Source organism: Pipra filicauda, unplaced genomic scaffold (genome assembly GCF_003945595.2).
Source record: "Pipra filicauda isolate LSUMZ 115617 unplaced genomic scaffold, ASM394559v2 scaffold33_size4404698_pilon, whole genome shotgun sequence".
NCBI classification, from domain to species: domain Eukaryota; kingdom Metazoa; phylum Chordata; class Aves; order Passeriformes; family Pipridae; genus Pipra; species Pipra filicauda.
The window spans coordinates 1,622,817-1,635,714 of NW_024104465.1; the positions used below are offsets into that span (position 1 = coordinate 1,622,817).

At 41.5% G+C, this 12,898-nt stretch overlaps 1 protein-coding gene across 3 annotated transcripts in view; it reads left to right on the forward strand.

Moving 5' to 3' along the window:
* SPECC1L (sperm antigen with calponin homology and coiled-coil domains 1 like) overlaps positions 1–12,898 on the forward strand; it is a 69,489-nt gene that overhangs the window by 665 nt on the left and 55,926 nt on the right. For all 3 annotated transcript variants that reach the window (XM_039384121.1, XM_039384120.1, XM_027714202.2), the window contains exon 2: positions 12,517–12,706. In XM_039384121.1, the coding sequence (XP_039240055.1) occupies positions 12,554–12,706 (153 nt within the window). In that variant the 5' untranslated portion in view covers positions 12,517–12,553. The remainder of the gene's footprint in view (positions 1–12,516; positions 12,707–12,898) is intronic.

The window sequence follows — 12,898 nt, forward strand, 5'->3', positions numbered from 1 at the left end:
TCGTGCCTGCTGCCTCCCTTTCTGTGCCTCGCAGTATTCCATCTTGTAAGGCTTTCATGACCTGGTGTTACCAGGGATGGAGGGAGGCGGGTTCCTATAGCTGTGCCAAAATCACTCACCAGCCTGTTCTGAGAGGTTCTGTGTCCTCAGAGGCAAAACCGATGCAGTGCTGATGCTCAGCAAACTGCATCCTTCTCTCCACAGCAGCACCTCACTGTCTGTGCTTGCAGAAAGTGTCTGTGCTAGGATCTGGAACACAGTTCTCTTGGGGCAGAAAACGTGTCATGTAAGTGGTTCCACTGGGTGAAAAGTGCTCTGAAGAGCCATAGGTTTTGTCGAAGGGCATAGTCTGTGCAAGCTCTGCTCCCCAAAAGCAAACAGAAACCTTCTGGAGCTGCTTCCTGCTTTATTAATGGTATGGACTTTGGTTGCTGAAAGATAGGCAAACTAAAGCCCGTGTCTGCTTTTAACACTGTGGGTCACAGTATAGTGCTGCAGTAGCTCAGAATTATAGTTGCTTCTCCCTCTACAGCCAAGTTGATTGTTGTTAGGTAGTTGCTAACAAAAATGAAAAGAGAGGGTCATTGTAAACAGCCTGAGATTAAAACTGAGCAGTTGAGATGGGTGTAGTCTCATATTTCTTGTAACACTGCCACTTCGTTTTCAGTTAATGGAAAAATCAGGTTCTAGGCTGGTAAACTATGTGAAGTAAGAAAAGAAAACTCGATTTTTCAGATGTTTTTGTGTTGCTGAAGACAGCATAATTTCTTTATTTAGTACAGTACGTAATTGGGAACAAAATGTCTCAAATCTTTTTAACTTATTTTTCCATTTCTGTCAAATACAGGGACATCTAGTTAAAAACTTCAGTCCACATTTTCCCGGTTACTTCATCCACTCAATTTGAAGGGCTGTTTGTTGACGTGCATTTCAGTGTGATCTTTGGTAAAGATCTGTCTTCTCTCTTTGGTTGTATGAGGGACTGTTGTATTAAAATCTGACGACGGTGGAACATCACAGTGGGAAAACCTCTGTGCAGGGATTTCCAGTTGTCATGGACTGTACTTTCTGTCGTGTTTTGCAGCTTACCAGCTCTGCAGGACTCTCCTAGAGCAGTGTGATCTCTGTGGCCTCCCAGGCATCTGCCAAAGGTGTTTTCTGCATTGGGCTTGAGGAAAGGCTTGAGTTAGGGTTTGCCTTAGTGGAGAGCTTGTCCATAGCAGCAAATCAAGGAATACCTGGGTGTTAGGCTGTGAGGTCTGGCACGTGATCAGTCACATCGTTTTCATCATGGGCACTACTTAGGCCACCTGGTATTTTCCTGAGCCATACCTGGGCATCATTTAAAGGTGGCAAATGCCAGGTCTTCTCCAGAAGACATGGGACATGGCAAACCCTCTTTGGGTGGGGGAGAGGGGAAAGCAATTTTGGCTGTACAGTACAACCCAAGCAGTGCAGGTTTGTCTCTGGGCTGGAGAACAGTCTCTGACCTGTGTTAGTTACTAGTGCAGGAGGCAGCCAGGGAGTTACAGAAGTTTCTGTCTCAGCACGTGTTGGAATAGATATTTTTGTGCTGCAAAGATTTCATTGTACAGAACAGCTGAGGTGATGTACAGTGGACATTTTAGGTTTGAATAAATATATACTTACAAATAACATCTTAAGTTCAAACAAACTTGTGCCATTTTTGCTTTACTGTTAGTATGGAAAATAAAGTCTCAGAAGCTGGAGGCATGTGAGGGAACCCCCATAAGAGATCTTTCACTGACGAAATTCAGAAGTTCTTTTTTTCTTGCCTTGACCTTGTGACGTAGGAGCCTGTCTCTCCAACTAGGATCCAGTTCTAGAAGTGTCTAACGCTGTTAATGGGGCTGAATCACTGTTGCTCAGTGGGAAAAGCAGCACAAGAAACATTATGCTTGTACTTCCTGTTGTAAAAAATCACTCCATTTAGTCTTATTTTTAGTCTTTACACTGAAAAAGGGAGAAGGAGCGGGTGTTAGAAGCTGTTTTATGTACTTAATGGTCGCCTTACGTGACTAGTCACAAGGAACATATTACTTGTTTCTTTTGAGCTGATTCCAACTGAAATGATCAGAGAAGCCACCATTTGGAGCACTCAGCAGTAGTGCAGCCTGCAAGTAATCATAGGATACTCTCTTTTAGCATGTAAATAATTCATCAGTAGAGTTTTCACACATACATGCATGATTTGCTTTGGGAAAGAGGACTTTACTGTGAAGGCACTACAGCTTTTTATCTTCATCCTTGTACATGAATATCTTCGAATACTTCAGTTTTGCAAGGAACTGACGCTTTGTTGCAAATCAGTGGCAGAATTAGTAGCTTCCCAAATTGCAGAAAAGAAGGATACAAGAAGAAATTTTGAAGTTAGGTGAAAGGAGACTTTTTGAAGGGGTTCAATCTGCAGGGTTTCAGTACGAAAAGACAAAAAAATTTAGAACTAGCAATTTGTTGCATATTAAAGGATTGTCCAACCACTAAAGCAAAATTTCAACAGAGTAGGTAACAAATTTGTACTGAGCACTTAACATTTAGTATTTCAATAGTATAAAAAAAAAACTAAGGTAGTATTGAAGTACTGGAGTGATGTGTTTGATGACATCAGCCTGAAAGTATTTGTATTTTTCTGATGCTAAAAGATTTCCCTGACTTTGGTGATTTGGCTGATGTAGGATACATGTTCCACACAGGTACATGCAGTGAGTAATGATTTCCTGTGGGATATGCTTTTGGGGAGGTGGGTGGAAAGCATGACCAAGAGGCTGGTGTTCTTGCCACTCCTTGAAACTTTCTGAGTTCTTCTTAAGACATTTCTGTATATGTTCTTAATTAAAAGCACACAGTGGTTTTGGCAGATGGAGGCTTCTTGGAACTTTGGCTGCAGAGTTCCCTTGCTGTGTGAGGGTTCACTGTTCATCACTAAAATGTTGGCTGTCCTTGTATTAACTGACATGGACAGGTTTATAACAATGATCTGTTAGAGTTTGACTTTCTCTCTTTGGCCATAGGGTTTTTTTTTAAATTTTGTATGATTTTTTACTGAGTTACCAAGTAGTACTGAGCTTAAAGTTTCTTTTATTTAGCAAGGTAAATGACACTGAGATTTGCTAATGGGTGTGCATTTAAAGTAGCATCTATTATGCAGTGAAATATCTTTCTGTCTTTGTAAACAACAGTCTTGACTGTTTCAATTTGCTTCTCCCTAAAAAGTAACCAGCACTGTAAATCTTGCTAATTATATACCTGTGAAAAAATAAATAAGTAGTATCTATCTAGAGAAGAAAATTCCAGTAAGTCTCTAAGTTATGGACATTAGTGTTGTAAGTAAAGGATACTTGAAGGAAAAAAAGTACTTTAGTGTAGACTTTTTTAATAGGAAAGACTACCTTTTACTGGAGGGAAAACTATTCCAAGGTCTTTGACCAAACATCAAAGGCTTGCCAGGAAACCTGGAGATGTAGGAGCTTCTCAAAGAAATACTTTAAGAATGTTTCACAATGGAAGGTGCTAAAGAGTTAGTTAGACACTTGGCATTCCGTGGGGATATCAGCACATCAGCAGCCACATCAGTTAGGGATGCTGTACTGGGCTTTAGTGCTTTCCCAGACCCCATCCCATGTAGAGTCCTGCATTGCTCCAACAACCAAACTGTCCAGGGAAAGAGCAGCTCCATGAACTAGTTAGTTATTCACCCTTTTCTGGAAGGCTCAGAATAAAAATGTGGAAGACAGACAGTGCCTTACCCTTTTTCCTGGGGGAGAAAAAAAAAAATTGTCACCAGGTGGGAACCTCTCCATCCTGTCCCAAGGACTTTTCCCCTGTATGACTCAAATGTATGTCCTTGGGTTTCCACGCTGAGGCAGGTTAAAGCTCCTCCCTTAGTGATACCAGGGTATTTAGGAACGATTTGCATGTGGCTCTGCCTCTTCTCTGTCTGCCAAGGCTGAAGGATTTTAAACTAAGTAATGAGTGTGCTGTTGACAGGCCTTGGAGGTGAGGAAAGGTGGGTCAGAGCATGGAATTCAAACCCATAGATAGCCAGTCTTCAAAACCCCTCAGCACCCTGTGGTATCATGTTTTGATTGCTTAAAAATAACACAGTTCACCTGTTGCCTCATGCCAGGGAATAGTGTGGCTCGGGAAGGGGTAGTGGTTGGGTGGGTAAGAGGTTCATTTAAAGCAGGGCTGTTGCTGAGTGTCCAATAGCCTGAAACCGAATTAAAATTTGGGGCTTCGCTGTCTCTGAAAGGATGAGACTTCCTTCTTGTTCCCAGTTCCCAGTCCCGCTGCTTCCTTTGCATAGTATCTAGCAATTACAAGGTGAGTCAGATCAGTGCTGATCTGACTGAAAGACCAACTCATCAGAAACGAGCTGTGATCTCTACAACGGGAAGAAGGGAGAGGACCGAGGAAGGGGTGGGACTGCCTCTTTTGGTGGCAGGGTACAATTAAATTATTTTCATGACTAGCTTAAGCAATCCCCAGCAGGCACTTCCCTTCCCCAGCCTTAGCAAGACTGACTTGTGGAGGGGCCATTCCCATTCAGGCTGTTCTCTTGGTGCAGCTGGGACCAGGATGGTCCGTCCTTCTGGGGCTGGGAATCCCGGAGCCGTAAGCACCTGAGGCCTGGGAAGGTCCTCAGGGGATGCATCTCTTTATGCTTCTCCTGTTCTCTGTTCTTTTTGTTGCAATGCCTTCAAGAATGTTGCCAGACCAGGTTGGTGGTGGAGTGGACATAGTGAGCACCCAGTCACCTCCCAGCTCCAGAAATCCAGGCAGTAGAAAGTCCTCAAGTTGACAGTATGTTGGTCAGCTGCTGGTAAGATTTGTCACTGTAACCATCCTATCAGGTATCAGGATTTGGGGTGTTTGGATTTTGCATGAGCTGAAGATCTGATGGAGTGTTTTGGATGAACATGAGACCTCGTCGAAGTTATTCACTGATCTTACAGGTTTTACCTGTCATACCCATGTGCTGGGAGCCACTGGTCTGGCTCCAGAAATGCCACACTGCACGTCCTTTCTGTGTCCCCCTCTCCATGATGGGAGCCAGGCTGCTGCCTGCCTTTCTTCTCCCTGGGAACTTGTTGCAGCGGAAGCCTTTGCTGCAGTTGTTGATATCAGAGTTCAGCTGACCACATTTTCAGTGGACCAAAGGGAAAAGGTCACCACTGGTCACCTGCTCTAGGCAGCACTTTTGGGAACAGCTGTGCTCCAGGGAGTGCATTGCAATGAAGTGTTGTGTGCTGAGCAAGTCAGTTTGGGATGGAAGGAAGCTGCTGTGTTAGTCCTACGCCTTTGCTTGTGCTCTTCTACCAAGTTCCCTGGTCTTAAAATTGACGTGGCTGGTTTTGAAGGTACTTCCCTGCCGGTGCAAGGAGAAATGCCATGTGTGCAGTGGACTTTGGTTGAGGAATACAGTATATACTTAGGGTTAGAGGACACTAAATACACCTTTGTAATTGGAGAGCTATTGATTTTTGTAACGACACTTGCTTGGAACATGCTTGGGAATTACAGTTAACAGCACTTCCAGTGAATGTGTTTAACTGACCAAGTATTGCCTTTTAGACTACTGGATTTTGTAGTTAAAGCTGGCCAGTCCTTTGGCTGGGAAGTTTAGTGTGTTAAGATGTCTTTTTTCCCCAGAAAAGCTACAGTGTCAGTGTAAGAGTTGGTTCTGTTTTAATGGAATGTTAACCTAAGGGTTTTACAGACAAGGTTGACATTTCTGCTACGTTTGTTTGAGCGTGTAAAATGTGGCATAGAGGTGCAATTGCTCTCCAGGAAATAGGTATATATTGCCTCATCTGTTAGTGCATGGTTTAAAATTTGGATGCAAATGTGAAATTAAATGAAAGGAGTGAAAAATGACAGTGTAACCAAATTACCTGTGTTATCAACACCAATGAAACAAACCTATTTAATAGTGATGTGGATGGTATTCTGGTCTGTAGTGTGAGCAACCCTAGTTAATGGGCATTCTACAGGTACTGAGCCTATGTAGAATAATTTTTAATCACCTTTATGATGGATACCAGGAAGGTATAGATTCACCTGGTCTATTCCTCCATTTTTCAAAACTGTAATTAAAAAAACCAGTCTTCTGAAGGTGCAGTCATTGCAGGAGCTTGTGCTGAGACCTAGTTATGGACAGTGCTCCCCTTCCTTGTGCAACAGTTTCCCTGTGCTAGTTGATGAACAGTTGTTTTTTCTTTCCTTGGCAGTGGTTTGAAATAGCAGTTGTTTGAAGTAGGAGCTTGAAAACAAGACTACATAATTTAATTTTTGTTATGAAAAGGCTTTCAGAGCACAGTTTGTGAATTTAGGGGTTCTTCTGTAAATGTTCCTGTCACTTGTCTGGAATGTTAAGTATTGCAACGGTCACACATCGCTCGCAGCAGTTGCAGCTCTGAAGTTTTCTCCAAAGAAGGAGCAGAGAAATTTAGGTGTATAACAGCCAATTCTTTTCAAAGCTCTGGTCTCTCCTTCCTTCTGTTTAAAAGAGAAGTAGCAGTAGCAAATGTGGCTTGAAAACAGAGGATAGATAATGTAACTTCAGTGCAGAATTCCTATTTGTGTAATTCCACAACTCGTAATGGGAAACTGTACAAGCTCTTTTGAATTTTTAAGGCAGAAAGTAAAAGGAAGGTCTTTCCTCTCTAAATAACAACCTGCAGCCGTTGTTCCAGAAGTGCAGCCCCCCTGTGCTGCTGCACCTAAACTGTGCTGCAATACACAGTGGTGTGTACAGGTGTGTGTGTATGTTTTGTAGCAGACGCTGCCCACGCTGGCACAGGGATCCATCCCACCTGGTGCTCTGGGTCTGGCTGCAGCTGTGGGCAGATGCCTTAGGAAAAAACCCTAAACCAAAGCCTTCCCTCCCACCCTGACTTCTTTCCCACTGTGCAATTAGTTTTGGCTCAGGGGGGTTTCTGAGCCCTTTGTGCTCAGCTATTTAGCATCCATTAGGGAATTTCTCTACCTTGTTCATGTCCAGTCTCTCCCTCCCTTCGCACTTCATGCAGCCACAGCATTTTTTCAGTCTGCATTAAAAATACAGCTCACTTTTTTTTTACTTTGAACCTGGCTCTAAGTTCATTTGTTGGTCCTTAGCTTTAGTATGGGAAGAGATGATTAACAGCCACTCCCAGTCTGCCTCCTCGGTGCCATTGCAGATGTGATAAGGTTCTGTCATATTCCCTGGGAGAAGTCCCATGGGAGCCATTATATACCTTTGGTCCAGCAAGGGGCAATAATAAGATCATTTTCAGATCTATAAGAAAACTTCTTTTTTTGAGGTCAAGAGACCAGAACTGCACGTACCAATTAAAGTGTGGGTAGATGGGCAAAAAATTGATTTGTGAGTGTGATATTTCTGTTTTATGGTTCATTGTCAGTTCGTTTCTTTAATAATTCCTGTACTGATAGTTTAATGAAGCTGTGAATCAAAACACTGAAGTATTGCTGAGCAATATTGAGAATGTTGAGAGCATGTTTATGTTTGAGCTGAGGTTGGTTTTCCCCAGCAGATAGATTGCTCTGTTTGCCTATATTTAGTTTTATTTGCTGTTTATATTGTCCAGTCAGTCTCATGAGGGTCTTCTGTGATTCCATGCACTTTCCTGTTGTCCTTGGTATCTTAAATTACCCACTACCATCAACACCCTTTCAAGTCTATCAAACTGATGTCTTGATCTTAAGCTCTAAAAGAAATGCATTGTTTGCTCTGGGCTTCTGGAATCCAGTGGTTAGTATGTTATGTTTTTGGAATTATTGAGCAAGAGATATCATAGTAGAGTGTTTGTGCAGCTTGCAGGCTGAAAGTTTTATCACAGATATTAAATTTTTGGTGACCATTCTGTCTTGCCAGCAGAGACTCGGGGAAGTTCTGAATCTGTGTTTTACAGGGGGTTGAAGAGACTGTATTTTGTAATCTTTTCTTTACTTTTCTGCCTTTCGGGACTGTATAAGTGACCTAAAAACGTCATTCCCTAATTATTTGGGCAAAGTTGTCAGCCTGGATATATCAAAGCCAAAGAATTTGTACAAATAGAGAGTGAAAGTGTTAGATGTGAATATTTCTATTTTCTTCTGTAATTCGGGTATTTGATTTTTCAGAAGTGCTCAGTATCCTCAAATTTAAGGGATCACTTGTTTCTATTTTTCTGAGTCTCTTAGAAGATAATTCTAAAATTATTTATAATTTTCTTAATCATTCACGATTTTTGATAGGTAAAACTGCCTAATGCCTCTTGATATCTTGTATTTTCAACCAACAGCAAGAAATGCTTTTGGTGTTTAACCTTCTCTTGCCTTCCAGGGCATGGGAAACTATTTTTTGTACCCTTGTAATTGAGCCTTACTTTTGTGACAGCAATATTAGCATAAACAAGTATCTTAAATAATGGATGAGATTAAAATAATCACAGTAAGAAATCATCCCCTCCCTGCCCTGCTCCAGTGCCCAGGGTTGGAAAGAGTAACGCTGAAAGCGTTGCATGTTGGCTGGGTGGATGTATCATATCAGTTTACAGTCACAAGCAGAGCTGTGCTATTGGGCAAAACACTTTCAAATTATTATTTATGCAGTTGTTTTTGCAGCTGGTATAAAGTGCAGGGCTGGTTTCACATCCTGCCCAGAGCAGGGAGAGCACCCTCCTGAGCGAGGTTCTCCTGGACTATGTGTGCTGTGGAAAGAGAGACGGCTGGGAAAGGATACAGGTTAGAGGGACTAGTTACATTTTAGCTTAGGAATGCAGTCTTTCTATCTGATATTTGGGGATTGTTTTGGCTTTTTTCCATTCTGATTAATTTTGTAATTGATGCTGTTGTGCTGGCATTAATCAAATGTTTCCCAGTAATGTCTTGTGGCTGTTGATAGATGAGTATTTTGTTTAGCAGTGTGATATGAGAGACCTCCAAAAATTACTCTTGGCTGTCTCATGGAGTTACAACTCTGACACTGAGACCTTTTAGTTAAGCTTCTTTTACTTCTTTTTCTTCTTGTACTTCTTTTACTTTGCTCTTTTTCTTCTGATTTTTTTTTAAATTTTTGTTTTGTTTTGGATTTATTTTCCTTTTTTTTTTGAGGTGAGAGGAAGTGTGTGTAAAGGGAAAGGAAGTCTTCAGTAATTCCTTCTTTCTCCCTAGGGCAAAACATAAACTACAGTTTTATATCCAGTATTTTCTTTTTAAAACAATAGTGAAATAATGTTTTAGTTCTCATTTGAATTGTTAGTGCTGCGTGTTATTCTTCAGAAAACTTCCTTTGGCTAGAGAGCATTTTATTTCTTGTTTTAGAATTTATTGTTAGGCAGAGACAAGATTATTGTTGATTCCTAATACTGGGTCTTCCTAAGGACCGTGATGTTTCTTCAGAAGCACAAAGGTAGACTTTATCTGCCACACCTGCCTTTTGAGGAACTGGGTGAAGTAGGGATTTTTCCACTTCCAGTCCAACAATATTGATGTTTTCTCTTTTCAGTGCTGAAACCCCATCCTCTTTTTTCCTTCTTGGAGAAGGCAGGAGGGCAGAAGTTGTCACAGAGAGGTCATAAATTCATTTTAGGAGTCTTAGTGAACAGCTGCTTTTAAAACCTGTAATGGTAATTAATGTCTTTTCATTATTTTAAGTTGTGTGACCCATTTGTATATTTTTCTGAGTATTTTAAACTATAATTACACATCTTGTTTCAGTAGGAAAGTAGCTACTAAAGCTTATTTTCTCTGGAATTAAAACAGGAACAGTGGTAGCTAACCCTGCTTGTCCTCTATGTATCTTTGAAATTTCTAGAAAGGTGTTTCTGCCTTTGAGTTTCAGTCAATCAAACCCAATGTTTTTCAGTGTCATATGTATGGATATTTTACAGTAATGCTGTGATGAAACACGAGGATTATCCTTGGCTTACATTACTGAGTTTCACTTGTTTACATCACTGTGCTCTGCAGTGGCTGTTGAAGAGAACACTGTGGCATGTTTTCAGGAACACTTCTGAAAAAGCATTTTCAAGAAACGAATGTTATGGATGAGAAACATTTGAGTTCCCACAGCCTTGTCACCGCTGCCCCCTGTGATGCTTTGATGAGAGTATAAATGGTTTGCACTGTAAAAGCCAACGTTAGCCCGCGTTTCTTTTGGGCTGGACGTCCCGTGGGTTCTGTTACTGTCTTACTGGCTGTAACCAGCAGATCCCAAATGTGTTTACTGTGCGTGCAGAGATCATCTGTGCTGTGTCTGGCATGTTTGAGGGAGTGTCAGGCTTGATGGACGTGCTCTCTAGGTTTGATAAATGGGTATTGCGAGTGGCCATTGCTGGGTGTCTCCGTGCCAGCTGGAGCTACTGCTCTGTGCACATTGCCAGGCTCTGCCCAAACGTCTCATATCACTGCCAGTCCCCTGACCTTCCTTGGAGCACTGGTCTTCTCACTCTGAGAGCTGTCAAAAAGCTATGGGTCTGATTTACTGGATTTATTCAGAGTGTGTAGTTTTTCTTTGGGGTAATTTTTTCAATGCACTCAGCATTGCAACAAACTGAACTGCAAATGCATTTGAATATTTCTCAAGCACGCTGTGGGCAACTCTGTGTCTGTAGAACATTCAGGACATTCATTACCATTCAATAGTAATGAGGCCAGTTTTACTAAACTTTATCCTCTTTGGTCTTCTCAGTTTTAGTTTTCAATTGAATAAGATCAAAAGCACAACTAAGTGTTTGACTCGTAAACATGAAAAGGGCAAGAAATGTAAGTGTAGCAACTTAGTCCTACCTGTAAACGTGAACATCTGCTTCTGGAATCTAGTAGGCAGTTGTACCACTTAATGTGATGTGTGTACAGCAAACATATTGCCTTCATGGGGCTTTTCTGGTTTGGGTTTTGGTTTTCTTAGGAGTGTCTCATTTCAAATTATCTCTCAGTTATTTAATCTTCTGTGAAGGCATTCTGATTACCAGTAGCCATATGGCAGGACCGGTGCATTTTTGACATTCTGATGATGAAACTGCAACAGCAAATGGAGTTTTCTGTATCTGTTCACACAGGCTTTCAGAGCTAGAGGGAAGCTGGAAGCTATAAACAAATATTTTCAGTGTCTTAAAATGAAGCTTCCTGTTGCTTCTCTTAACAGTACTTAGGGATCTGAGGAGGCAAAACTCCTGGAGTTTTCCCGACTTTTGTCAGAGTCAGAATTGAAATGTATGCAGCTGAGGTGATGGGGAGGGAGGAGTGTGTGCAAGGGTATGTGCTCATTTGGTGGGCTGAATTAGTTCTTCTGATCACTGTGGTGCTGTGTTGGATGTCTCATGCATGCAGTCATCAGTCTGCTTTTCGTGCCTTTGAAATGCTTCAGTTTTTAAGAGATGGAAACAACTAGATGTGTTTCATGTTTCTAATCAGCTGCAGGATACTGGGCTCAGATAAACCTGATCACTTATTTCCACCTGGAATCTGTAAGACTGAAAGGAGAGGGGAAGTTTCATCCTCTTAATCTTCCATCCTATGTCTTCTGACTCAGGGGAGATGAAGCAAACAGCTGCCAGTTTACTCTCTTGCAAGAGGGAAGAAGATCCTGAAGTGTCTGGTCTTGCTGGTTGTCAGTGCTTCAAATTCTGGCTGTTCTGCTAGTCTGCTCTTTCTTAGGTCGTCTTCCAGAATTAGCAGTAGTTGTGAAAACTGCAGTGTTTGGGTCTGCTGCAGCTACTCCTGGTTTGGGTAAGGTCAGCTTTGTTTTCTGGACTTTCCCCTGTGTGCTCCTGGGTGGAATGACAGTATTGACAGTTTCCTGCCATTGGATAAAACATGAAAGGAAGGCAAAGCTGCAGGAGTGTCCTGCCTGCAGGCTGTGGAACCCAGTGGGGCTACTTCTGCTTGTAATCACATGACTCCTATTAAGTTTTGTAACATTCCTTGTGTTTATTAATGTGATTTTTCATAATAAATTGTTTTAGGGAATCTGAATTTTTCAACTTTTTTTTTTATTTTTATGGAAAACTCTTTTATATTTTTATAGCCTCTGAGGCTGCTGTTACTCTCTCAGTACTGTAGTTACCGAGCTGGTGGTAATCTTTTCTCAGATCCAGTGTTGTTAGTAGTCAGGCCTGAATCCTCCCACGGTGTTTTCCTTCCTGCAGTCAGAAACACACAACATTGCTCCCTAATAAGCCTCTTTCTCTGGCTAACGAGTGAACTCGACAACATGGGTCACTTATAAAATATCCTCGGTTCAATGCCATCTGTGGAAGGAGAAATAAAAAAAAATAATTGTAATTTGGAGTGGAGCTGTAGGAAGTGCTTAGTCTTTGGTAAAAATTCCTTTTAAAAAAAGGCCAAAACCATTGGTCAGTCATGCATTCTGTTTGGCTCTAATTTGTAGTCTTTGCTGCTCTTCTGGACTTCTGGTCTTAAATAGAGCATTATAGAGCAAAAAAAAAAAAAAAGACGTGGCTTTTCATCTGTATTTTGTATTTAAAATGTCTTTCTTTCTGCTTGTAGATTTGTTTGTAAATGCATCATAAACAGACAGCCCAGAATGAAGAAAGCAAGCAGGAGTGTTGGCTCAGTGCCCAAAGTGCCTGGAGTAAATAAAACTCAAACAACTGAAAAAGCCAAACCAGAAAACGGCTCCTCAGTGTCTGCAGTAACAAAACTCTCCAAAACTGGGACATCGGCATCTCTTTTGAAGGTAACAACCGGTAGAACGTTCCGATTATTTATATTTTTTTGCAATAAAACTTTAAAAAGGGTAGAATTTCAAGGCACGTCTTTAGTGAGGTTTAGACTAGAGGCTTGTTACAGGGGTAGCTGAAGGGAATCTGGATAGTTACACAGCACTGGGCAGGGTGATAGGATCTTGTGTGTCATCCCTGCTGTATTT